General features: G+C 45.5%; 1 protein-coding gene and 1 long non-coding RNA gene across 2 annotated transcripts in view; one reads left to right on the forward strand and one right to left on the reverse strand.

Moving 5' to 3' along the window:
* Window positions 1-25,826, reverse strand: part of ELP1 (elongator complex protein 1) — a 1,128,708-nt gene that overhangs the window by 526,004 nt on the left and 576,878 nt on the right. Inside the window, 1 exon segment of the mRNA XM_030194341.1 lies at window positions 14,430-14,545. Coding sequence (XP_030050201.1) covers window positions 14,430-14,545 — 116 coding nt within the window.
* On the forward strand, window positions 16,483-22,767 carry LOC115463642. Its single transcript, XR_003941050.1, has 3 exons — window positions 16,483-16,502; window positions 17,166-17,168; window positions 22,512-22,767. It is a non-coding gene; the product is annotated as an uncharacterized LOC115463642 (long non-coding RNA).

Raw genomic sequence — 25,826 nt, forward strand, 5'->3', positions numbered from 1 at the left:
CGGGGGAGAGACATGCTGCGCATCCAAAATGGCGTCCGGCGCGAAACTCCGCGAAGGAGCCGCGCGGGAAGAACGGCTCTTAACTTTAGCCGCTTCTGTGCCGTCGCCCAAATTAAGGGCGTTCATGGCATTAATGTCTCCAACCTCAAGGGCGGCCCAAGAAGAAGCCGTCCGAGCCGCGTGGCCGGCCAAGATGGCGGAGGCGAGGAGCGGGGGATGGGCGTTTATGGCGGGGAAAAACCGCCACGCTGGAGGAAGGACCGGGACATTCATCGGTCACGAAACTGTCACCCAACAAGGGCGAATCAGGCTTTAAGACCCCCGCATCCCCTCTAGAAGCGCTCAAGCGACCCGGGGAGCGACCCTTTGCGCCCTCGCCCTCCGACGCCATATGTCACGAGGAGAAGAATCGGGGAACCCCCTGCCCGCTATAAAAGGTAAAAATTACCTGCTGTCCGCTCCGAGTTGTAATGACCTGGTGTCCCAGTGAGTAGCTGCAATAGACGCTTAAATAAACGTCGAAATAAACGCCTTTAAGGACGTTCAAAATTTTTTTTTTTTTTTTTTTTTAACGGAGCCAGCGGAGGGGGGAGAAAAGGAGGGACCTGGCACCACCAGGTTTGCACTTGCTCAAAAGAGCCCTCAACCCCAGGCACTCAACAAAACCTAAAAATTAGGCTTGGAGGCCTAGCCAGAGCTGCTGCTGTGTGTGACCACCACCTGCTGAGATAGAGAACATACTGGGGAGTTTCCGGCAGCACATGACCACATATAGGGAGGCAAAAGTTTGCTCTCTATCTCCACCTGCTGGTAGATGGACACAACCCACCAGTCTATGGATTGATCAGCTTGATGATATGGAATTTGTCAATCTGGCTCAGTACATCTTCCAGGTTCACCGAGAATTCTTTCAGTTCCTCCGCATCATCATCCTTGAAATCCATTTCTGGTACAGGCAGATCTCTTACATCTTCCTCCGTAAAGACCAAAGGAAGAATTCATTCAGTTTCTCCACTATGGCCTTGTCCTCGAGTGTCCCTTTTGCTCCTTGGTGATCTAATGGTCCCACAGATTCTCACAGGCTTTCTGCTTCTGATGTAGCTGAAAAAGTTGTTACTGTGAGCTTTAGCCTCTGTGGCAAGTTTCTCTTCATACTCTCTTATAGCCCTTCTTTATTAATGCTTTGCATCTGACTTGCCAGTGCTTATGTTGCTTCTTATTTTCTTCATTTGGGTCTTTTTTCTATTCTTTTTAGAACAATTTTTAGCTGCAATAGCCTCTGTCACTTCACCTTTTAAATCATACTGGCTGTTGTTTTCTCTTCTTTCCACTTTTGCAAATACATGGAATGCATCTGGTCTGGGCTTCCAAGATGGTATTTTTGAATATCGTCCACGCCCAATTTAGTGTCATAACCTTTGCAGCTGATCATTTTAGCTTCTTTTTAACCATTTCCCCATTTTATTATAACCGCCTTTTTGAAAAATTAATGCAGCTATAGTAGATTTCCTTTGTGGGTTCATCCCAGATAGTAGCTCAAAATTGATCATGTTATGATCACCATTTCTCAGGGGATCCAACACCGCCACCTCTTGCACTATGCCCTGCATGCCACCAAGGAACAGATCTAAAATGGCTCCCCTCTTGTTGGTTCCTGGATCAGTTGCTCCAAGAAGCAGTCATTTAATTCATCTAGAAATTTTATCTCCGTGACTCCCTGATGCAACACTTATCCAGTCAATATGAGGGCAATGGAAATCATCCATTATAGTGTTGCCTGTTTGTTCTGTCCTAGCGCACAGTAGTACAGCCCTACAAGAATACTGCTCCTCTTCACACATGGAATTTCTATCCATAATGATTCCACACTGTTATTTATTTCATGTGGAATGTTTATTTTATTTGACTCAATTCCCTCTTTAATACACAGCCAACCTCCCTCTTCCAATTTGATCCTCTATCATTGCAACAAAATTTGTACCCTGTTAACAGTGTCCCATTGATTGTCCTCTTTCTACCAAGTCTCTGTGATGCCTATTATATCTACCTCATCATTTAGTGCTATATACTCTAACTCTCCCATCTTATGTTTTAGGCTTCTAGCATTTGTATACAGGCACTTCAAATTGTGTTTTTTCCCTCAGATCTATAAGCTGCTTAGATGTTGATGGGGATAATGTGCGTCCTTTATCCTGCTCTCTTAATAAGCACTTCTGGCTTACTTTCAGCATTGTTGAAACCTCTCTACTGGGATTCCCTAAACATCCTGTCTCAATAGCATCCTTCAAGGACACTACACACCGAACCATGCGCTCATGGATGACTGTCAGCTTCTCCCCCCCCCCCCCCCCCCCCCCCCAATTCTATTTTAAAAGCTGTTCTATCTCCTTTTTAAAAGTTAGCACTATCAGCCTGGTTCCATCCAGGTTAAGGTGGAGTCCATTCTTTCGGAATAGTCTCCACTTTTCCCAGAATGTTGCCCAGTTCCTAACAAATCTAAATTCCCTCCTTCCCACACCATCGTCTCAACCATGCATTGAGACTCCGGAACTCTACCTGCCTTTTGGGCCCTGCGCGTGGAATGAGGAGAAATGCTACCCTGGAGGATCTGCACTTCAGCTTTCTAACAGCTTCCAGATTCTCCCTCTCACATTTTCCTATGCCACTGGTACACACATGTACCAAGACAGCAAGCTCCTCCACAGCACTATCTAAGATCCTGTCTAGGTGATGCTTGAGGTCCGCCACCTTCGCATCAGGTAGGCAAGTCACCAGACGATCCTCACGTCCACCAGCTATCTACATGCCTAATGATCAAATCACCAACTACAACAGCTGTCATAACCCTTCCTGCCTGGGCAGAAGTTGAGGAGACATATCCTCAGTGTGAGAGGATAAGTGCATCCTCTGGTGGGCAGGTCCTGGCTACAGGATTACTGCCTACTTCACCAGGGTGATGCTCTACTTCTAGGAGACATCCAAGGCAGCACAGGGGCTGCCAGACTGGAGGTGGGACTTCTTTACAATGTCCCTATAGGTCTCCTCTATGTACCTCTCTCCTCCAATAGGAAAGAGAAAATTTAGTTAAAAGCAAGCAGAGTGGCTGCTCGTCATTTCCACACCCCACAAGGCTACTGAAGAACCACCAAAAACCACTAGCTGTACCCAGAATTGAATGCATCCCTAAATAAAGCATAGATACTTACCTGTAGCAGGTATCCTCTGAGGACAGCAGGTCATTCATTCTCACATGCGGAGCTCATAAAAGCTACTAGAGCTTTCAGAGCACCACCCAACATCCCCAGACCACCCTTGGGAACTATAGGACTGGTGAATGCCAGATCAGCTGAAAAGAAATCCTCGGTTATTCATGATGCCATACATGAACAGCATCTTGACATATTAGGAATAAGCAAAACCTGGATAGATGAAAGTGGGGGGTTTTACCACTGGCTGAACTATGCCCAACAGGTTTCAACATCCAACATCAACCAAGACCAGCAAGATGGGGTGGAGGGGTAGATTCAAGATGCAAACAAACTGCATAGAATCGCCATCCCCCAGCTACATGAATCAGAATCTCTTTTAATCCAAATTGAAGAGGAGAAACCAATCTGGCTGCTCATGGTATACCGAGCACCTTGTAACAATACATTATCTGTGCAAGAACTCCTGGACATGATTACTCTGAATTACCCTATGCTGGTGATCATGGGCGACTTCAATCTACACATCAAAACCCCACATACCACCACATCTGACTTTCTGGACACGATGACAGCACTAGGAATTACACAGGTGATCAATTCTCCAACCCACAAAAACAGTCACATACTAGACCTGGTATTCTACAAAGGGATGGATATCCCAGAATTCTGGGATAACAGTAATCGAAATAACACCCCTATCATGGTCAGACCATTTTCTAATTAAATTCTCCCTAAGTGACCACTTGAAACAAATGGCATCTCCCAGAGTTTGGAAGGAGATCAGAGACAAAAAAAAAAAAGCTGACTGCTGAGAAATCCTAGAGACCCTTGGACTATCCACATGTGGATGAAAAGACAACTACAGTGTCAGAACAGGTTGACATCTGGAATACATGCTTAGCCATGACCTTAGAGAAAACAGCACCACTAAAAAGGTTTTATGCCCCACTCACAAATGCTCACCTTGGTTTTCTCCAGAACTTCGGATCCTTAAACGCAAAGGACGGAAACTGGAAGGAGATGGCATAAATATCGCCTGGATGAAGACAGGCTAAACTGTAAGAAGCACACGGCAAAGTACTGCCAAGCCTTACAGCAACCAAAAACAGTATTTCTCTCAATGCATTGCACAGGCTGCCAATTAAACCAAGCAGTTGTTCACTATAGTAAACAATGGTATCAATGTGAACAATATACTTTTCTTGCACAATTGCAGGAACCAAGTCTGATTTCCAAGGAAACTATTTCTCAAAAATATGAGTCATTAAAAATAGGGAGAAAAAGACCTCATAATGACCCAAACCCACACACCTTGCTGATTCAAATTCCAGCACTCAATAAATAAACCATTTTTGAGAATAGTTCCTTGGAAATCAGACTTGGTTCTTGAAATTGTGCAAGAAAAGTATACTGTTCACAGTGATACCATTGGTATACTTAGATAGGTTCTACTCAATTCATGGTATACTGATCCTGAAGGTTGTAGCAGTATAGTAAACAGCCTACTGCAACCCCTACAACAGAACCAGCCTGCCCAGTCTAAACTGAACTGCAATGATTTTGCTGCATACTTTGCCAACAAAAATTGAAAGTCTCCACCAGGATTTACAGACAAACCCCACCCATACCCAACCAGTTAACCAGGACGTACAAACTCACCCTTCTCCTAACAGACACAGATGGGACACTTTTAACACAAAGACAGAGGAGAGCCTTGACAAATACTAAGAGACCTTTGACCAACTACCTGCTCCCTCGACCCTGCCCATCAAAGATAGTGCAGCAGGCAAGTATGGGCCTTATAGAAGGCGCCACAAAAATTGTGAACACCTCTCTTTCTAATGGGCAACTACCAACAGAATAAAAAAGGGCAGTGGTTCACCCTTTGCTAAACAAAAACAACCTTGAAAGCTACAGGCCAGTATCCAACATCCCATTTCTAGGGTAACTCATAGAACAAACAGTCTGTGTTCAACTTAATGATTGGCTAGAAGAGAGAAAAGCTGGCTAGATCCATGTCAATCTGGATTCAGGACTTGATTATGGAACAAAAAACTGTCCTCATATCCCTACTAGATGATCTTCACAGAAACCGAGACAGGGGATTCCGCCTGTTAGTACTGCTAGATTTCTCAGCAGTTTTTGACACTGTGGATCATGATATCATGCTAGTATGACTGACAGAAACAGGTATCAATAGAACAGCACTTGCCTGGTTCAGATCCTATCAGACAGGCAACAATCCATAATGTTTGACAGCAACTTAGCACCACCATGGACAATGACCTGCGGGGTACCACAAGGATCGATACTGTCACCTATTTTGTTCAATATCTACCTCAAGCCACTAGCTGAGCGATTTGGTCAATGGACACTCAGTTCTACATCTACACAGATGATGTGCAGTAACTCATACCATTGAACCTGACTTACTTACAGCCTTGAATAAACTGATTACCTGACTAACATCAATTCAAGAATGGGCTAAACACAACAAACTTTGCCTGAACCCAAGTAAAATCAAGCTTCTCTGGGACCCTAACATCAAAATCCCTTTGGAAGTATGAACTCCCACTCAAATCACAAGTCAGGAACCTCGGAATACAGTTAGATTCAACACTTACTCTGATTCCCCAAATCCAAGCAGCCTTCAAGAGCTGCTTTTACTACTTGAGACAGCTACGCTGCCTCTCTCCTTACATTGAGGAGGTAAATCTTATACCAGTTGTACATATCATGATAAACATCAAGACTGGATTACTGCAATGCACTACACAACGGTCTGACTACAAAATGGCCTGAACCAGCTCCACTTGATTCAGAATGCTGCAGCAAGACTCAGAGAAGGTTGCAAGTGACGTGACTACATCACGGACCATTTTTGCAAAATCTTCATTGGCTACACAGTACAATACAGGGTTAATTTAAAACTCTATGTCTGATCTTCAAGGCCCTTAAAGGAAATTGCCCTGAGTATCTGAAGAATAGGATGATCCTCTAAACACCGCCAAGGACACAAAGTCCTCTTAAAGACTATAACCATACCCTCCCCAAAAGATATTACACAATGTTATATCCGCTAGCCTTGTCTGGAGTAGCCCCCACACTCTGGAATGCACTGCCTGAAGGCTCTGCTTAATACAAGACTATCTCTACTTCAGGAAGCAGATGAAAGCTCGGCTCTTCAACCAGGCCTTAATGGAAGTAATTAACTTGTTAGTCTTACTCACACACACAAGGAGTAACACGGGCTGCACATACTGTCTCTATGACCTCATGTGCAACTTCTTTAAATTAGTAACCTTACTTTCTAACTCTTCTTATTCTCCTACTATCTATATGTTTCCATCTTCGCTACACCCTTCACTATCAATTAAAATGTTCTAGGTGTATTGTGTTGACATTGTAAGTAGTATACTTGTCGTTAACTCGCGGCAGGACTGTGAAAAATTACAGAAGGACCTTACGAGACTGGGAGACTGGGCGGCTAAAATGGCAGATGATGTTTAATGTGAGCAAGTGCAAGGTGAGCATGTGGGAAAAAAGAACGTTAGGAGTTATCGGACCAAGAAAGGGATCTGGGTGTCGTCGTCGTCGATAATACACTGAAACCTTCTGCTCAGTGTGCTGCTGCGGCTAGGAAAGTGAATAGAATGTTGGGTATTATTAGGAAAGGTATGGAAAACAAGGTGTGAGGATGTTATAATGCCATTGTTATCGCTCCATGGTGCGACCCGCACCTGAGTATTGTGTTCAATTCTGGTCGCTGCATCTCAAGAACGATATAGTAGAATTGGAAAAGGTGCAGTGAAGGGCGAACTAAAATGATAGCGGGGATGGACCGACTTCCCTATGAAGAAAGACTAAGGAGGCTAGGGCTTTTCAGCTTGAGAGAGAGACGGCTGAGGGGAGAACATGATAGATGTATATAAATATGAGTGGAGTGGAACAGGGTGGATGTGAAGCGTCTGTTCATGCTTTCCAAAAATACTAGGACTAGGAAGCATGCGATGAAACTACAGTGTAAATAAATTTAAAACAAAATCGGAGAAAAAGTTTTTTTCACCCAACACATCATTAAACTCTGGAATTCGTTGACGGAGAACGTGGTGAAGGCGGTTAGCTTAGCAGAGTTTAAAAGGGTTAGACGGTTTCCTAAAGAACAAGTCCATAACGTTACTAAATGGACTTGGGAAAAATCCACAATTCCAGGAATAACATGTATAGAATGTTTGTACATTGGGAAGCTCGACAGGTGCCCTGGCTTGGATTGGCCGCTGTCGTGGAACAGGATGCTGGGCTCGATGGACCTTGGTCTTTTTCCCAGGTGGCATTACTTATGTACTTATATACTATGCCATGCTTTGTACTTGTATTTGAATATTTTTACTGCTGTATTGCCTATTGCTCATGTTTGATCTATACTTACTGTACACCGCCTTGAGTAAATTCCTTCAAAAAGGCGGAAAATAATCCTAATAAATAAATGAAATAAGCTTGTGAAGTGGCCTCTTTGGGCTTTCAAGAGACAGTGTGCAGCTTGTTGTGGCAAGAGCATGGCTTACATAGCATCAGTAGTCTACAACAAAAGATGGATGCCATAACGCCTAGTTGGAAGTGGGGTTGGCTTACTGGGTGGTGCTATTTATGACGTTATGGGTTACGGCCCCGCAGGATGTCTTTGGTTGTCATGGAACATTGGCAAATCTGGTTGTGATATTGGGCAGTGGATGCAATGTGAAAGTTACGTCTAGTTAAACTGCCCTTTTGGGGTAAGTGACTATTTGGATAAGATCTCAGTAACTTGGTGCAAAAGAACTGGGGCTAACTAAGCCACAGTTGTTGCTGGAGGATAAGCTGAAAGGCATTACTTCGATATGGCATTGCCTGGTCATCAGCAATATGGACAGAAGTCCTGTTTCAGGCACACCAATCTTCCTTTTTTGCAGACAGGAAATCCTCCTTTCAGTCAGCTAGAGCGCCAACTGTCTCCAGAGCTTCACAGTGCTGCGAGGCTAGTCCTACTCTTCTCTTCCTCTGGAAGAAGACCGTGAAAAACTACAAGAGGACCTTGCGACAATGGGAGATTGGGGCATCCAAATGGCAGATGACGTTTAATGTGAGCAAGTGCAAAGTGCATATGTGGGGAAAGAGGAACCTGAACTATAGTTAAGTGATGCAAGGTCCACATTAGGACTCATCGACCAGGAAAAGGGATCTAGGTGTCATTGTTGATGACACGCTGAAACCCTCTGCTCAGTGTGCAGCAGCGGCTAAGAAGGCCAACAGAATTATTAGGAAAGGAATGGAAAAAACCGAAGACGTTAGAATGCCTTTGTATCGTTCCATGGTGCGACTGCACCTCAAATACTGTGTAACAATTCTGGTCACCGTATCTTAAGAAAGATACAGTGGAATTAGAAAAGGTACAGAGAAGGGCGACAAAAATGATAAAGGGGATGGGATGACTTCCCTATGAGAAAAGGCTAAAGAGCTTGGAGAAAAGATGGCTGAGGGAAGATACGATAGAGGTCTATAAATAATGAGTGGAGTGAACAGGTAGACATGAATCTCTTGTTAACTCTTTCCAAAATACTAGGACTAGGGCCACACAATGAAGCTACAAAGTAGTAAATTTAAAACAAATCGGAGAAAATATTTCTTCACTCAATGTGTAATTAAACTCTGGAATTTGTTGGCAGAGAATGTGGTAAAAGCAGTTAGCTAGTAGGGTTTTAAAAAGTTTGGATAGCTTCCTAAAAGAAAAAGTCCATAAGCTTTTATTAAGTGGACTTGGGGAAAATCCATTGCTTGTTTCTAGGGTAAGCAGCATAAAAAGTGAATGATACATACCTGTAGCAGGTGTTCTCCGAGGACAGCAGGCTGATTGTTCTCACGACCGGGTGACGTCCGCGGCAGCCCCACCAACCGGAAGAAGCTTCGCGGGCGGTCCGCACTCAGGCACGCCCACCGCGCATGCGCGGCCGTCTTCCCAGCCCGGTGCGCGACCGTTCCCGCCAGTTGAATGACAAGCAAAAGATGAAAACACAACTCCAAAGGGGAGGAGGGAGGGTAGGTGAGAACAATCAGCCTGCTGTCCTCGGAGAACACCTGCTACAGGTATGTATCATTCACTTTCTCCGAGGAACAAGCAGGCTGCTTGTTCTCACGACTGGGGTATCCCTAGCTCTCAGGCTCACTCAAACAAGAACCCAGGTCAATTGAACCTCGCAAGGCGGAGGACTACAACAGGAAATTGACCTACGAAGAACAACTGAGAGTGCCAGCCTGACCAGAATAAATGCGGGTCTGGAGGGTGGAGTTGGATTTACACCCCAAACAGATTCTGCAGCACCGACTGCCCGAACCGCTGTCGCGTCGGGTATCCTGCTGGGAGGCAGTAATGTGATGTGAATGTGTGGACAGATGACCACGTCGCAGCCTTGCAAATCTCTTCAATAGTGGCTGACTTCAAGTGGGCCACCGACGCTGCCATGGCTCTGACACTATGAGCCGTGACATGACCCTCAAGTGGGTCGAGATATGGGACACGTGCACTCCCAGCTTGCGTAGGTACGCCGCTACCACCACGAGACACTTTGTAAACACTCGTGGGGCACAGGCGAGCCCAAAGGGCAGCACACAATACTGAAAGTGCCGTGCGCCCAGGCGGAATCTGAGATACTGTCTGTGAGCTGGCAGTATCGGGATGTGAGTGTATGCGTCCTTTAAATCGGGGGAACATAGCCAATCATTTTTCTGAATCATTGGCAGAAGGGTGCCCAAGGAAAGCATCCTGAACTTTTCTTTGACCAGGAATTTGTTCAGGCCTCTCAGGTCTAGGATGGGACGCATCCCCCCTGTTTTCTTTTCCACAAGGAAGTACCTGAATAGAATCCCTGCCCTTCTTGCCCGGGTGGTACGGGCTCGACCGCATTGGCGCTGAGAAGGGCGGAGTGTTCCTCTGCAAGTACCTGCTTGTGATGGGAGCTGAAGGATTGAGCTCCCGGAGGACAATTTTGTGGCAGGGAGGCCAAATTCAAGGCGTATCCGCACCGCACTATTTGGAGAACCCACTGGTCGGAGGTTATGAGAGGCCACCTTTGGTGAAAAAATTTTAACCTCCCCCCCGACCGGCAGACCGTCCGGTACGGACACTTTGAGGGCGGCTATGTTCCCATGGATTGGCTGGGTTCGGTCCCGAGGGCCATGGGCCGAGGGAGGTGACCGGGGCCGATTGCCCACGCGGCCTCTCACCCCTACCCTCACCGGAGGACCGGCGGGCCGACGGGACCTGTGCTCCTGGGGTCGATGCCATCGGTGCCGATTTCTCGGGCCTCGATACCGGTACCGAAGAACCGGCCGTCGATACCGATGCCGTCGAGGTCGACGTCGAGGGGCCGGCGCAAGTTCCAAAAAGACGGTCCCGAAGAACTTGCCTCGCAACTTGAGCCATTTCCGGAGACCAAGACACAGCGAACACGACTTGATATTGTGCTCCGGCCCAAGGCACTGGAGGCACCAAGCGTGGGTGTCGGTCCTGCGAGATAGGCCGGCCGCACCGACCACACTCCTTAAATCCACTCGGGACCTTCGAGGACATCGACGGAAAATCGCGTCGGCGAAGTTAAAGTCGTCGATGGTGGCGGTAAATCACACCTCGAAAAATAATCGAGCCGCGCTGGCCACAAGGCCGCAACGCGACGCCCCCGCTAGAAACGAGGGAAAATAAAGCGCGTGCTCTCTTTTTTTTTTTTTTTTTTGAAGAAAAGAAAACTGGAGCGCGCGGCAACAGAAACAAAATAAAACGAAAAATAAACAAATTCGCGACGAACGCGATCGGTTTCCGGGGCTGACGAAGAGAGAGCGGCAACAGCACGACTCTCTCCAGGCGCGGAAAAGAAAGGACTGGCGGGAACGGTCGCGCACGGGCGAGAAGACGGCCGCGCATGCGCGGTGGGCGTGCCCTGCATGCGGACCGCCCGCGAAGCTTCTTCCAGTTGGTGGGGGCTGCCGCGGACGTCACCCGGTCGTGAGAACAAGCAGCCTGCTTGTCCTCGGAAAATGTATTGTATTGTTTTGGGATCTTGCCAGGTACTTGTGACATGGATTGGCCACTGTTGAAAACAGGATGCTAGGCTTGATGGACCTTCGAAATGGTTTGTCCTGCTCCTGTGGGAGAGAATCTGCCAAATCAGACATACTGCACACACCAAGTTCTACAAGTAAAGGTTCATTTAGAGCTGGTATGATTGTATACGATAGATGAGCACAGAGGCCCAATACATCTTCTGCCCAAAGAGTCCATGGCTCTAGCTTCTCTGCCAGGGAGCGCCGAAGCATAGTCTCTAGAACTCCTGAATCTTTTGAGCATGGATTCCGCCACCACAGAATGATAAGGCAACTGAGGCTTGTCAAACCCTGGGGATCTTTGGATCCAATACATGGTGTATCTTCTTGGGCAAGACAGGGACCGACAAAGGGGACTCCTTTTTTTGGACCCACTAAGCTAGCCGCTTTACTACGTTCTCTGGCAACGAATTCCAGAGTTTAATTACATCTATCTTTCCTTACCATCCTTCCTATTCCTTACCCTTCCCTATCTCTTTCCTTTTGTTATCCAATCTTTGCTTGCATCTATATTCAACTCACATTTTCTCAAACCTACAACTACTGCGTTTACTACAATTTGTAATATTCTTCTCTAGAATTTGTAATTGTATTTACTATGTAAGCCGCATTGAGCCTGCAATATGTGGGAAAGCGCGGGATACAAATGAAATAAATAAATAAATAAGAACTGTCAAAGCCATACTAGGAGGAGATTCATATTCTAGGACCTCAAACATCTCAGCCCTGGGCTCATCCTCTGTTACCAAATGAATGGCAGCCGCCATTTCACTAACAAAACTTGGGAAGGAAAAACTCTGGTGGAGACTTCCTCTGGAAGGGAAGGGTCAGATGGAATGCCATAAGACTCCTCCTCCAAGAAGTACCACGGATCCTCAGACTCCTATGAGCACTCATCTGTGTTAGCGAGCAACTCCTCATGGGGATAGCCAAGACAGAGGAGCCATGTGCCTGAGAGGGGTGACAAGGAGTGGGTTCCAACCTCGACTCCGACGAAGCTTCCTCCACGAATGTCAAGGGGGTGCCCACACATGCAGCTGGTGAGACCAGCATCGGAAACCTCACTGCAGACCGAGGGCCTTGTGGGGCAGCAGGAAGTAGCATGGCTGGTGCAAGCACCCCAGGTGGTGATGTTACACTGTTGTAAAAATCTCACCAAGAGCTCAGGGAACATGGCCCAGATGCCACTCGAGAAAGGCCATCGGGAAAAGCTGGGGTGCTGGTTCAGAGAGACAGGACTGCTGAACTGGCAGGGTTGAGGACAGGTACCTGGGTCCTGACTGTGTGGCGACCCCAACATTGGCACCTCCTGAATGGAGGGGGAGCAGTACTCCTGGCACTGATGCTCTCAGGGACCGAATCCCTTGGTGCCCTGGAGCTCCCAGCACCATGCATCAAGGGGATCGATGCCAATGCTTCTCGGTCTTCGCCCGATGCCAGTCACAGATGCTCCTCGGTGCTGACGAGGAGGATATTGAATCTTCACATCGCCTCGAGGTCGGACATAATATTCAGTTTGCAGTTAAAATCTGTTAGCTCCTGTGGGTTATCACTGTCCAAAACACCTAGGATCTGGATATCATCCACATATGTAAGATGTAAGATCTAAAGATTGAATTAAATACAAAATAGGGGGGATAAAAAATTGTTAAATAATAAGCACTAGTAATGACCCTTGTGGGACACTAAAGTGAGATCACAGACCTGGGAACTACAGCCCTACCACAGCACTTTGCTAGTACTGTCAGAAAAAGAAGAATGAAACCACTGCAATATGATTCCCGCTAAACAATTTCTGATAGCCTTTCAAGCAAAAGATTGTGATCAATAAGATCAAAAACAGCCAATAAATCCAAAGATATTAAGCAGATTTTTCTTGCTCAAAATGTTGCCGGATGAATGTATTAAGACCTATAAGAGCAGTTTCTGTACTACGTGAATGTCAAAATCCTGTCTGGTTAAGATGCAAGACAACAGCAAGGCAGCCGATCTGCAAACTCCAAGATGGAAAACAACAAAGCAGATCGATGGAAATCTAAAATATAGCCTTATTGAAAGAATGTCATCTAAAAAACATGCCCGACACAGGCCGTGTTTCGCCCAACAGGGCTGCATCAGGGGCTACAAAATAAATAAAACAATAATAAAAACATCAATATGACACATTAAATAAAAAGGCAAATTGTATAAAAACCAAAATCAAAGACTCGGCTGATAACACATTAACACCATGATAATAAAACATAATACTAAAATGACACCATTATAATAGAATAAAATGTTACACATATATATATGTACATGTAACATAATCGAATATGTGGATCCTTGGAGGAGTGCCACCCAAAGGCCAGCTGTGCATCAGGAACCGCCGTCCCTACCTTTGCATTAAACAGTGAGGCCAGATTACATGCACACATGACAAATGACTCTTGTAGGGGATACAAGGTGCCATGCACCACCAGTGGTACTGCAGTGTTCTTTTTTTAGCAGGAGTTTCCATACCTCTGAGTGGCAGTTTACAGCACTGCCTAGTGTGTGTGCTTTTCACCCACTTAGCAAGTCCTCCCCACAGCCCTTCTGAAAGCCTGCAGCTGAGCCCACAATGTCCGGAGATTTGCACTGTTTTTTTTTTTTTTTTTTTTTTGGGGGGGGGGGGGGTTGGTTGGTTGTTACATTCTCCTCCTGGGCAGCACGCAAGAAACCTCTCCCAGCACCAGGGGGAGGGGACTAAGGCACAAGCACAACTCTGGACAGAGGGTAGGGGGACCTGAAACTTCAGAATGTTCATTCCCAGAGCACAGAGACCAAGACTAATCAAGTCCCTAAAACGTGTTCTAGGAGACCAATACCAGCTGGCTCAGGGTTGCACAGGATCTTATACGATGACGTCACTCTGTAGTTCTCCATCTCCCCATCTGCTCCATAGGAGGCCATTTATCCCTCCCTACCCCAATTCCCTTTCAGAGAGAATACTCTACAAAAAGACACTAGGAGCTGAAAAATGTCAGTGAGGAATAATAAAAACATGATCTGGGGATGGACTAGTCACACAGAGCTAAACTGAGTCAACAAAGTAGATGGTCTGACCTGTAAAATGAGCTTTATGTCTCGAGGCACGATAGTGACTATACGAGATCCCCTTTCCACTTTGCGCACAGTCTCATCATTGGGGATGGAAGTACTGCTCAAAAGACCCTGCAATTCTTTTAAAAAGAAAAAAAGAGAAATATATCATAGTTCAATCAGAAAAAGATGCACCACAAAGATAAAAATGAAGATCAAACTCTGTTGCTTAGAACAATATAGCGAGTGGGTTTCTATCGTGAGGGATTCCCTCTTCCCTTCCTATAGGAGAAAACCTTCATTATCAAAAAGAAAACAAAAAGGGAAAACCTGACTGCTGAACAGAAGCCCCTCTCTTTCACACACACATATATATATAAAATATAGCAGTGCACTAAACTATTTGGTGTTAACTATGCTAAGCAGACTGTCAAGTTCAGCTAGGTGAAGACTGATTACTGCAAAAGGAACATATCAATTTTTTAATTTTTTATTGTTAATTTTTTATTGATCCATATCAATTAAATATTGTTTTCCACATACGTATCTGCTTCGTTTGGTGTCCATCTTGGAGTTTGCAGATCGATTACCCTGCTGTTTTCTTTAAGCATCCTGCTATCCTTGAAGACCAAGTAACTAACTTTGCTTTTTCCAAGGACAAGCAGGATGCAGTATTCTGATTGATGAGAAACCCTAGCTATCAAGCTGTCTGAAAAGAAAAGGGTAAAGTTATATCCTGTAACAGTTGCAACAGGCAAGGCCTAACAATATAGGAACTATAAACAATAGTTGTAATACTATAGCCTAGAACTGAAACAAATGGGCCTAGGGAGGTGGAGCTGGATTTGGATTCTAGACCCTGAATAAATTCTGAAGGAGTGTCTGACCAAACCAGTAATCAGATGTGAATGTGTGGACTGCAGTCCTGACAATCTCTTCTAAAGAGGCTTATCTCAGGTGGGTTTTCAATGCTGCCATGGTTCTAACTATGAGCTGTGACATGACCCTCTAGACCAGCCCAGTTTGGGCATAAGTGACAGAGATGCAGTCCACTAGCCAACTAGATGAGGTGAGTTTACCGAAGGCAGCCCTCATCCTGTTGGGATCAAAACAAAACAAACAACAATAAAAAAAAAAATCTGGGTTGACTGTCTATGGGGCTTTAGGCCTCTCCAGATAAAAGACCGAGGCTCTCTTGCGGTCCAAAATATACAATGTGATTTAGTCTTGGGAAAACTGTTGGCAAACCAATTGACTAGTTATACTAGAATTCTGACACTACTCTATTGTGATGAAATTTTGGGTAAGGTGGCTACTAGAGCCTGGAGCACAGTAGCCCTGCGTTCTGAAGTGACCACTACCAAAAACAGGACCTTCAGGTCTCAAATGGCTCAAAGGGAGCTATCATCAACTGGATGAGAACAATGTTGAAATCCAATGACACTAAGGGAGCTTGGAGGTTTCAGTAACATGAAGCTCCTCATGAAGCAAACAACTAAAGGCTGAACACAGAGACAGACTTACCCTCTACATGGTGATAAGTTCCAACTGCACTAAAGTGAACCCTTACAGAATAGGTTTAAAGTATTAAAGTGATTTTTGTATGGACATGAGAAAGCATCTATGGCCTTACCCTCACACCAGACAGCAAACTTCCTCCACTTGAAACCATATGGCCTTCTAGTGGAAACTCTTCTGGAAGCAAGTAAAATCTGGAAAACACCCTCTGGAAGATGCAAGGAATCCATCTCAAGTCTTGAGGGTTAGGGATTGAAGGTTGGGATGCAAGAGGGATTCCTCGTTCTGAGGGATTAGAGTCAAAAAGCAATTCTGTCCCCACAGATCCTGGCAAGCTAGTTCCAGGAGCATTAGGAACCATATTGTGGCAGCCAACATGGGACAATGAGAAACATGGCTCCCCATCTTGCTTGAGTTTCAGGAGCATTTTCACTATGAAAGGTGTTGGAGGATATGTGTATAGAAGGCCCTTTCACCAACTGAGGAGAAAAGCATCAAAGATTAATCTGTTGTATGAACCCAATCTGGAACAGTCTTGGGGAACTTTACGTTTCAAGTGAGTGGAGGTCTACCAAGGGGGTGCCCCTCTCTCAGATGATCTCATGGGCTATGTCCATGTTCAGTGACTACTCGTGAGGCTGCATGACCTAATTGTTCTTCCCTGCCAGATAAGTGGCACTGAGAACTATCCCATGAAAGTTGACCCACTGCCACAAACTGCACAGGAGGTACAACCCCATGCCTCCCTGCTTGTTGATATAATACATTGCAACCTGATTGTTTGAACAACAATTTGATATAGAAGTTGATTTCTGGGGGGGTCACCTGATGCCTGCAACCTGACCAGCAGCAGGAAGATGGAGCTCCGCTGAGACTCAGCTAAATACCAGCAATAATTCAGCACATTTTCACCCCAATATCGTCGACAGAACCCCGCTATGCCTGGGAAGCTGACGGGAACCGGCAGAGCGAAAGAAACAGCGGCGGGACCGAGGGTATGCCCACGAAGAGCCAGGGAGGCCTGAAAGGAAAAACCGCGAAGCCAACAACAATCCCAAATATGACGGAGGAGCGGGAAACCCAGCCACCGACAGCAACGGAGGCAGGGGAATGGGCCAGAGAAATATCCAGAACGGTAGCAACAGCGCTGGAAGATCGATTAAATAAAATACAATCGGCGGTCGATGAGATTAACGAAAAATTTGATACATAGGCGAAACGATTGGATGAAGTGGAGCAGAGGGTGTCCGCGCAAGAAGACGCTGCGCAGGGTATGGCATCCCAAATTGTGGCCTTGCAGAAAGAAGCGGCAACCCTGAGAGAGCATGTAGATAAACAGGAAAACAGAAACCGCCGCAACAACCTGGGGGTGATCGGCTTTCCAGAGGCAGTCCAGGAGCAAGAGCTGTATCAATTTTTCAGCACCTGGCTTCCACAGCAGTTGGGAACAGAAGGGAGATCGGATGTCTGGCAGTGTGATAGGGCACACCGGATCGGAGTGCGGAGAGAAGGAGAGGCAAGGCCGCGTACAGCCATTGCGCATTGCGTTAACTGGCTGGGAAAAGAATCGCTAGTGAAGGCCTTTTGAGCAAGGAAGGAGGTGTTGGAATACGGGGGACAGAAGATATTGCTCTTCAATGACTATTCCACGGCCGTAGCGCAACAACGCAGAGCCATGGCGCCAGCGTGTACATCTCTGTATAAAAAAGGCATTAGATTTTCGCTCGCCTTTCTCGTCAAATTGAGAGTCTGGCATGAAGGGAAAACCATGGCATTTTTGGAGGCGGCAGAGGACAAGATTAACAGAGAGGAACCGAGGAAGAGAGCTGACTGATGGCACACATTTGGTTTCACGTTTTTGCACGTGCTATACAACCCATAGAAATGCTGGACTTGATGAGACCATGTATAATCACCGAAAACGGTTTCTCGAAGTCCTTGAGGGTGAGACTGGACAGAGAGCGGTTCAGAGAGGTGAAGGGAAATGAGCAGAATGAATGAACTAGACATTATTCAGCCATGGATAAGCAGGACTTAACAGGAGAGGGAGAGTTTTTTCCTTTTAGCCTTGGTATTAAGGGTGGGTTACAAAGCTGAGAGGGAGCGGGGCGGGTAATGTTTCTTTTTGCTGCATGAGTCGGGGGGAGGTGGAGGACGGTACAGGAGAGAATAAGCAGGGGGAAAGGGTATAAAAGGAGGGAGGGGGAGAGGGTAACGGGGAAGTGATGGGAATATGTGTGGGTAAGCAAGAAGTGAGTGGGTATGTAGAGGGGGGGACTAGTAGGGGGGGGGGAGTGTGACATGGGATGTATGGGGGAAGAGACATTGTCGAGCTTAGGGGAGTGTGCAATTGCGACAGGGGGCAAGGAGTGGAGTGAGCAAGAGCTCGGTGGGTTCAGCTGGGAAGCCTACGGAGCTCAAGATCTGAATGACCTGTGCGTGCCAGCATGTGTAGTAGATTATGGTTAATTTGAAACTTATCTCTATTAATGTGGATGGCATTCACTCCCCGATTAAACGAACTAAAATATTATCATGGTTAAAAAAACAGAGGGTGGATATAGCTTATTTACAAGAAACCCACATGTCCAATGCAGAACATGCAAAGCTGAAGAGAGACTGGGTAGGCGAAGTGGTGAGCTCTGCCTTTAATAGTAGACAGAGAGGAGTGGGCATTCTAATACATAAGCAAATCCTTCTCCACATACATAGAATCATAATGGACAAAGAAGGCAGATACTTTATAGTATTGGGAGAGTTGTGGGGCAGAAATCTGCAATGTGTATGGTCCCGATACATATTCCCATAAATTTTTTACAGATGTAGTGGCTAGGCTGAGCACACAGTCAGAATACCAACTAGTGATAAGAGGAGATTTTAACATGTGCGCAGATCCTACCATTGACTGTAAACCCGCCAAACCAAAAAGTAGAGGATGGCAAAATAAAGGGGTAAACTTTGTACTGAATCAACTGGGCACAGTGGACGTGTGGCGTTTTGTTACACCCCCATGATGCTGACTACACTTTTTACTCCAACCCACACAATGCATATTCAAGGCTGGACTACTTTCTTATATCGCACTCCCTATTTTCCATAGCAAAAGAGGTGCTCATACTTGATAATATATTATCGGACCACTCGGCAAGCTCTCTAACCTTAATGTACACGGCGGAGGGAATGGAGAGGGTGTGGAAGTTCTCTCCAGCACTTTACAATGACACAGTCTTTCACACATATGTAAGAGAGAAGTGGTTAGAACACCAGACATATAATGAGACACCTGATGTAGATGCTGTCACTCTGTGGGAAGCGTCCAAAGCAGTATTGAGGGGGCACATCTTAGCTTACACAGCAACAAGGAAGAAACGACTAGAGGCAGACTTACTTAAATTATCACAGGAATACCAGATTCTTAGAAGACAGCATGTGACATATAGAGATAAGTCATTAAAAGACCGGCTAGGAGAGTTGCGAACACAAATTGATCACCTGCTTACAAGAAGAGCTGAAAGGGATGTTTACTATCAAAGATTTAAACTATTCAAGTGGGGCAGCAAGGCTGGGAAGATAATGGCAAACTTGGTAAGACCATATAAAAAGAGACAGATCATTACATCTATCACGGATAGTGAGGGGCGTAAATACAATAGGGAGCAGCATATACAACAGCAGTTTGTTCAGTACTACCGAACACTGTATGGAGAGAGGGAACTTGATCCTGAACGAAAGGATGCCTTTTTTGGGGATATGGTGCTCCCCAGGTTTACTCAGGACCAGGTAAACAGTATGAATATGCCCATCACAGTAAACAAAGTCAGACAGGGAATAAAGAATTTTAAATTGACAAAAGCCCCGGGCCCGGATGTAGTGACCACTCCACTGGTTAATATGTTCAATAGTTTGACCCAGAAAAGAGGGGGCCTGTACCAAAATTTAGCGCACATCATACTGCTCCCCAAGCCTGGAAAAGACCCAGAGCAGGTGGGGTCGTATCGCCCCATATTCCTACTCAATCAGGATGTAAAATTATTAGCCAACATCTTAGCTAAGAGAATGAATGCTTTCTTACCGAGTGTGATCCATGAGGATCAAGTGGGCTTCATACCAGGTAGATATGCCTCGATGAATCTCACAAGAGCCATGGCTGCAATTCATGTTTATAGTGGGAGGGGGGGGAAAGAAGCTATTATAGGATTAGACATGAAAAAGGCATTCGATAGTATATCTTGGCAATACCTGTTTTGGGTTATGGAGCAGTATGGGTTGCAGGGTAGGTTTCTAGAATGGATCCAGATAATGTACACTGCGCCCCAGGCACGCCTTTTAGTGAACAACAACTTGACAGAGCGCTTTGCGCTTAAGAGGGGGGTGTCCTATGTCACCCTTGTTATTTTTACTGGCCATAGAACCATTAGCAATTAAGATACGCCATAGCAATCAGATTAAGGGGCTACAAGTAGGAGGAAAAGAGATTCGACTAAATTTGTTTGCAGATGATATACTGTTATAACTGGCAAATGCACCAGCACACTTAGAGAAAGCCTTGCATATAGTTAAAGAATTTGGAGCTATATCAGGACTGAGAGTTAACTGCACTAAATCAGAGCTTCTTCCACTCTCTGACAAACTGCACCACTTAGAATTTGCAACACTGCCCATACCACCAGTCACACATCCAATGAGGTATCTGGGGATTTATTTAAAAACGAATAGGGAGGTGATGTATAAAAAGAACATATTAGATCAAATAGAAAAAATAAAGCAAACATGCAATAGATAGAAGGACCTCCCAGTGTCCCTTTTGGGCAGGGTGGCCCTGGCCAAGATGATATTGCTCCCGAAGCTATTATACCCCCTACAAACCATGCCCATATGGATCAAACGAAAGGATGAGCGGTTATTCAAATCTACATTGAGCTCATTTATATGGCGCCAAAAAAGACCCCGCATAGCTTATAATACATTGATTAAAAGTAAGGAACATGGGGGCTCAACCTGCCAGATCTAAGAATATATAACGTAGCAGCATTACTGCGCATAATATATGAAGGGATAATAGGTCAGTCGAAGTTTACACCGACAGCGTGGTGGGAGGGATGGTGTTCCCCTTACACATTTATAAACCTGTTACACACGGCACCCGGAGCAGGGACGAAGCTGAACTGGCAATTCACATTTCTTAGGCCATTACGCACAGCCTAGAGTTGGTGGCAAACCAAACAGGCACGTAGCCCATATGCTTCCCCTTTTAGGAAAATGGTTGGCTTGTTGGATTTTCCGGCGGGCATGAGGCCGTCAGTATTTCAGACGTGGGCGAAGAAAGGATGTAGCACCATAGGCCACATATTTATTGGAGGGGAAAACACCATTATGTCGTTCTCTCAAGTTAGGGAGAAATGGCAGATTCCCAATAATCAAATGTTAAACTATGTGCAAGTCAGACATTACTGGCTACAAAAAAGGGTGCAATACGGGGAGACATGGAAATACGGGGGTCTGGATGAACTGGTGTTAGGAATGCCACCTGTCGGGAATAGACTATCAAACTAGTACAGAGTGGTGAAAAAGACTGTACCACAGGAAGGACTGACTGGTAATGCCTCAAGATGGAACACAGAACTGGGCACGCACTACTCTCAATCACAATTTGATCTCCTTTATGTCACATTATATGATATGGTAAAATCAGCAGACTGGCAAGAGTCTCAGTATAAATTACTCCACAGAGCGTACATTACATGCACGAAAGGGAAAGAGATGGACTTATGGGACACAGATCAGTGCCAGAGGTGTCATTCAGGGAGGGGTACTTTTGTACACTCATTTTTAGAATGCACAGGAATGACCCTGTGGAACAGGGTGTTCGAGATTCTCAACAAAGTGTTGCACAGGACCATTGAGTGGTCATATTCGGCGCTGCTGCTAGGAGACCAGACAGATCTGATCACACAGGGGTTGACGTATCCACAGAGGAGATTTTTGTACATGTCAGTGCTAGCAGTTAAAAAGACCATTTTACAATTCTGGATCTCAGAGGTGGATGTCCCATACTCAGACTGGGTAACGCGCATAACAGACCTTGCCCAATATGAGCATTCAATCTACAATCGCTCCCCAAAGCTAATTAATAGACAGTATGCATCTTACTGGCACAAACTCCTTGAGGAGATAAAAAACATGGAGCTTAATTAGAAGAAGTAAAGGGGAAGGGGAGGGGGTTCAGGGGAAAGTATGTGTGAGAGTATGAATGGAGGGAATGAGAGAATAGACATACGTGTATGGGCCTTAAGTAGAGAAACGACAGTTTACAAATGTTTTGAGAGTTGTGTGGAGTTTGTTATATAAAGAAAAATGCGACTCGAGATGATGCTGTACCAACTCAAAAGGGGATAGTGCTGTTATATACTACTAATGCCGATGTATGTAGTGAAATATTAAGTACTGTTTAGATCTATATTGCATAGCATTGCCTCGTATTGCTGTTAATAAAGACAAAGTAAAAAAAAAAAGAAGTTGATTTCTGAAAGCCTTCAGAGTCTTCTATATGGCCCTTAACTCCAGTAGGTTGATTTCCCTCCTGAGCAGACCACATACCCTGAGTGTAGAGCCCATCTACATGAGCTCCCCGGCCTAGGTTGGTTGCATCAGTCATTAGTGTCTTGTGGGGCAGAGGAATTTGGAATACTAGTCCCTTGGCCAAATTGCTGCAAGTGAGCCACCAAGACAGACCTCCTGAGGGAAGTAATGACCGTGATGAAATCTGTTAGGTTCCCCATGGCCTGAGACCACTTGGATGCTAGTGTCCACTGGGCCACCCTCAAACGGAGGCGTGCCATGGGCATGATATGTACAAAAGTACATAAGTAATGCCACACTGGGAAAAGACCAAGGGTCCATCAAGGGTCCAGCATCCTGTCCAAGACAGTGGCCAATCCAGGCCAAGGGCACCTGGTAAGCTTCCCAAACGTACAAACATTCTATACATGTTATTCCCGGAATTGTGGATATGGACAGTTGAGGTCATGTGGCCTAGCAATCTCAACATTTTCCAAGCTAATACCTGCTGGCTCCTTTGAACCTGTAGCACCACGGAAATCAAGGCTTATGCGTGCTGGGCTGGGGAAAAAAGCTCTGGCCTCAGTTGTGTCTATGAATTCATTTTTGCATAGGGTTTAGATGGGTCTTGGGCCAATTTACCCTGATAGCTCCAGTACCTGAATAATTCTGTGTATGGACTCTTGCATCCCTTTGATGAGCTCTTTACCAGCTAATCGTCTAGTTTAGGAAACATGTGAACTCCCAGTCTGTGTAGAGATGGTGCAACTACTGCTAAGCTGACATGAGGCCAAACAACAGGATGCAGTACTGGTAGTGATATTTCCCTACTCAAAATCAGTGAGATACTTCCTGTGACTTGCATGTATATGTATGTGGTGTCCTTTAAATCCAGAGAGAATAGCCAATCTTGTTACTGAATCATGGGGAGTAGGGTGCCCAGAGAAACCATTCTGAAGTTTTGCCAGGAATTTGTTCAGGGCCCTTAGGTCTAGGAACAATAATAATAACAACAATAGAACTTATTATCTGTTCTAGCCTCCCAGTTCAGAGTGGTTAAAGTAAAACACTGGTTATAACCAGGAAGTACAATAAAACAGATAACACAAAAAATGTCTCAGTCTTCCCTAACCTCATAGCTTACTTTGAGCTTAGAACATACTTCCTAAATAAAAATGCTTTAATATTACGACAACATTCATTATAAGAACCAGAAGATCTAATTATAATTAAAATATCTTTTCCTAATCTCGAAGACAGGAAAGACAGCAAAGGCTCAAACATTTTCAGCCTTTCAATACCTTTAGGAGATGGAAAACAGAACAAATTATCACACCCTGTCCTACAATCCCTGGTGCTTATTGCCAACTTGAAGTGATCAAAGAAATAAGATGGAACCAGACCATATAAAGCCTTATAAAGAAAACAAGAAAGCTTAAATAGATTCTAGCACCGACCGGCAATCAGTGCAGCTTAATATAATACTGAAATAAACTATCAAATTTCTTAAAAGAAAAAATTAAATGAAGTGCTGTGTTCTGGATAGTTTACTACTACTACTACTAATCATTTCTATAGCGCTACTAGATGTACGCAGCGCTGTACACTTGAACATGAAGAGACAGTCCCTGCTCGACAGAGCTTACAATCTAATTAGGACAGATAAACAGGACAAACAAGATATAAGGGAATATTAAAGTGAGGATGATAAAATAAGGGTTCTAAACAAGTGAACAAGGGTTAGGAGTTAAAAGCAGCATCAAAAAGGTGGGCTTTTAGCTTAGATTTGAAGACGGCCAGAGATGGAGCTTGACGTACCGGCTCAGGAAGTCTATTCCAGGCATATGGTGCAGCAAGATAAAAGGAACAGAGTCTGGAGTTAGCAGTGGAGGAGACGGGTGCAAATAAGAGAGATTTACCCAGTGAACGGAGTTCCCAGGGAGGAATGTAGGGCGAGATGAGAGTGGAGAGGTACTGAGGAGCTGCAGAGTGAATGCACTTATAGGTCAATAAGAGGAGTTTGAACTGTATGCGGAAACGGATAGGAAGCCAGTGAAGTGGGGGTCACGTGATGAGCAAGATCTGAGCGGACGCCTGCTGGCTCGGCTCCCTACCCCTTGCTTTAATACCCAGATTTACAGGCATCAATGAAATAGTAATTTCCTCTCCAAAAACCCGACAAGTGATCTAAAGGCGGTACAAAGTGAAACGCGAGGTTTTCGTAGGCAAAGAGGTGCGGAATGCCAGAAAAGTGCTGCGCTCGGGAAAGGAGAAAAACAGCGTAGCGAAAAACAAAATGGCGTCGCAAGACCCGAACACCCCGCCAACACCACAGTTTCGCAACTCGAATCTGGTGACGTCTCAACAGGAAGATATGGTGCAGGTATCCTTAAAAAATATGTCCCAATTGCTAGATGATAAGCTCGCCAAGCTGCATGCAGGAATGGATGATATTAAAGAGTGTATGGCCAGCCATGCGGCCCGCATACAACCAGCAGAGGACCGAATATCCTCACAGAAAGACCAGATGGTGGCAGCGACGGGACGCATCGGAGAACTGGAGGTACAAGTGCGTACGCTGACTGACAGACTGGAAGATCAGGAAAATAGAGGGAGACGGAACAACATCAGTTTTGTGGGTGTCCCTGAAACGACCACGGAGGCAGAACTGAAAGAAATGGCAGAGAGAGAAATTCCGAGGCAATTGGCACTGGCTCCAGATCTCGCCCAGGGACAGGTGGAAAGAATCCACCGCATTGGGCAGCGGAGAGAAAACAATGAAAAGCCAAGTGGTCATTGCTCGATACCTGAACTATGCCGTTAAGGCAAAAATACTTGAGCAGTATAAGAAACTGAGAAAGGTGGATTACAACGGAAAGCGGATTCTAATGTTCCAGGACTTCTCCTTCAAAGTAATGGAGCAGGGGCGGCTGTTAACATCGTTCTGTACCAGGCTGTTCGAGAAAAACACTAAGTTTGCGCTACAATATCCCGCTAAAGTGAGGATCACGCATAATAATCAAACCGTCACCCTGACAAAGGTAGAGGAGTTGCAGGCATTTCTGGAAAAGTTATAAATGGGCCCAGAGCACGCTGACGGAGAGGTGGCAAACTTTGAAGCACGCAGGACTTGGGCGGCAGCGCATTTTAGCAGTTATTGATAAGTACTGAACCCCCCCCCCCCCCCCCAAGACTCCAAAAGTTGGCTGAGCTGGACTAATTGAGCAGACAGGAAAAACGCAGAGGTGTACAACCTCTGAAACGAACAGCAAGGGGCCAGCGCATAGTAAATGAACAATATCGCAATCAAGGGGCCGCTCCGCATAGGTGCAAACTGGTGTTGGA

This window comes from Microcaecilia unicolor, chromosome 2 (genome assembly GCF_901765095.1).
Source record: "Microcaecilia unicolor chromosome 2, aMicUni1.1, whole genome shotgun sequence".
NCBI lineage: Eukaryota > Metazoa > Chordata > Amphibia > Gymnophiona > Siphonopidae > Microcaecilia > Microcaecilia unicolor.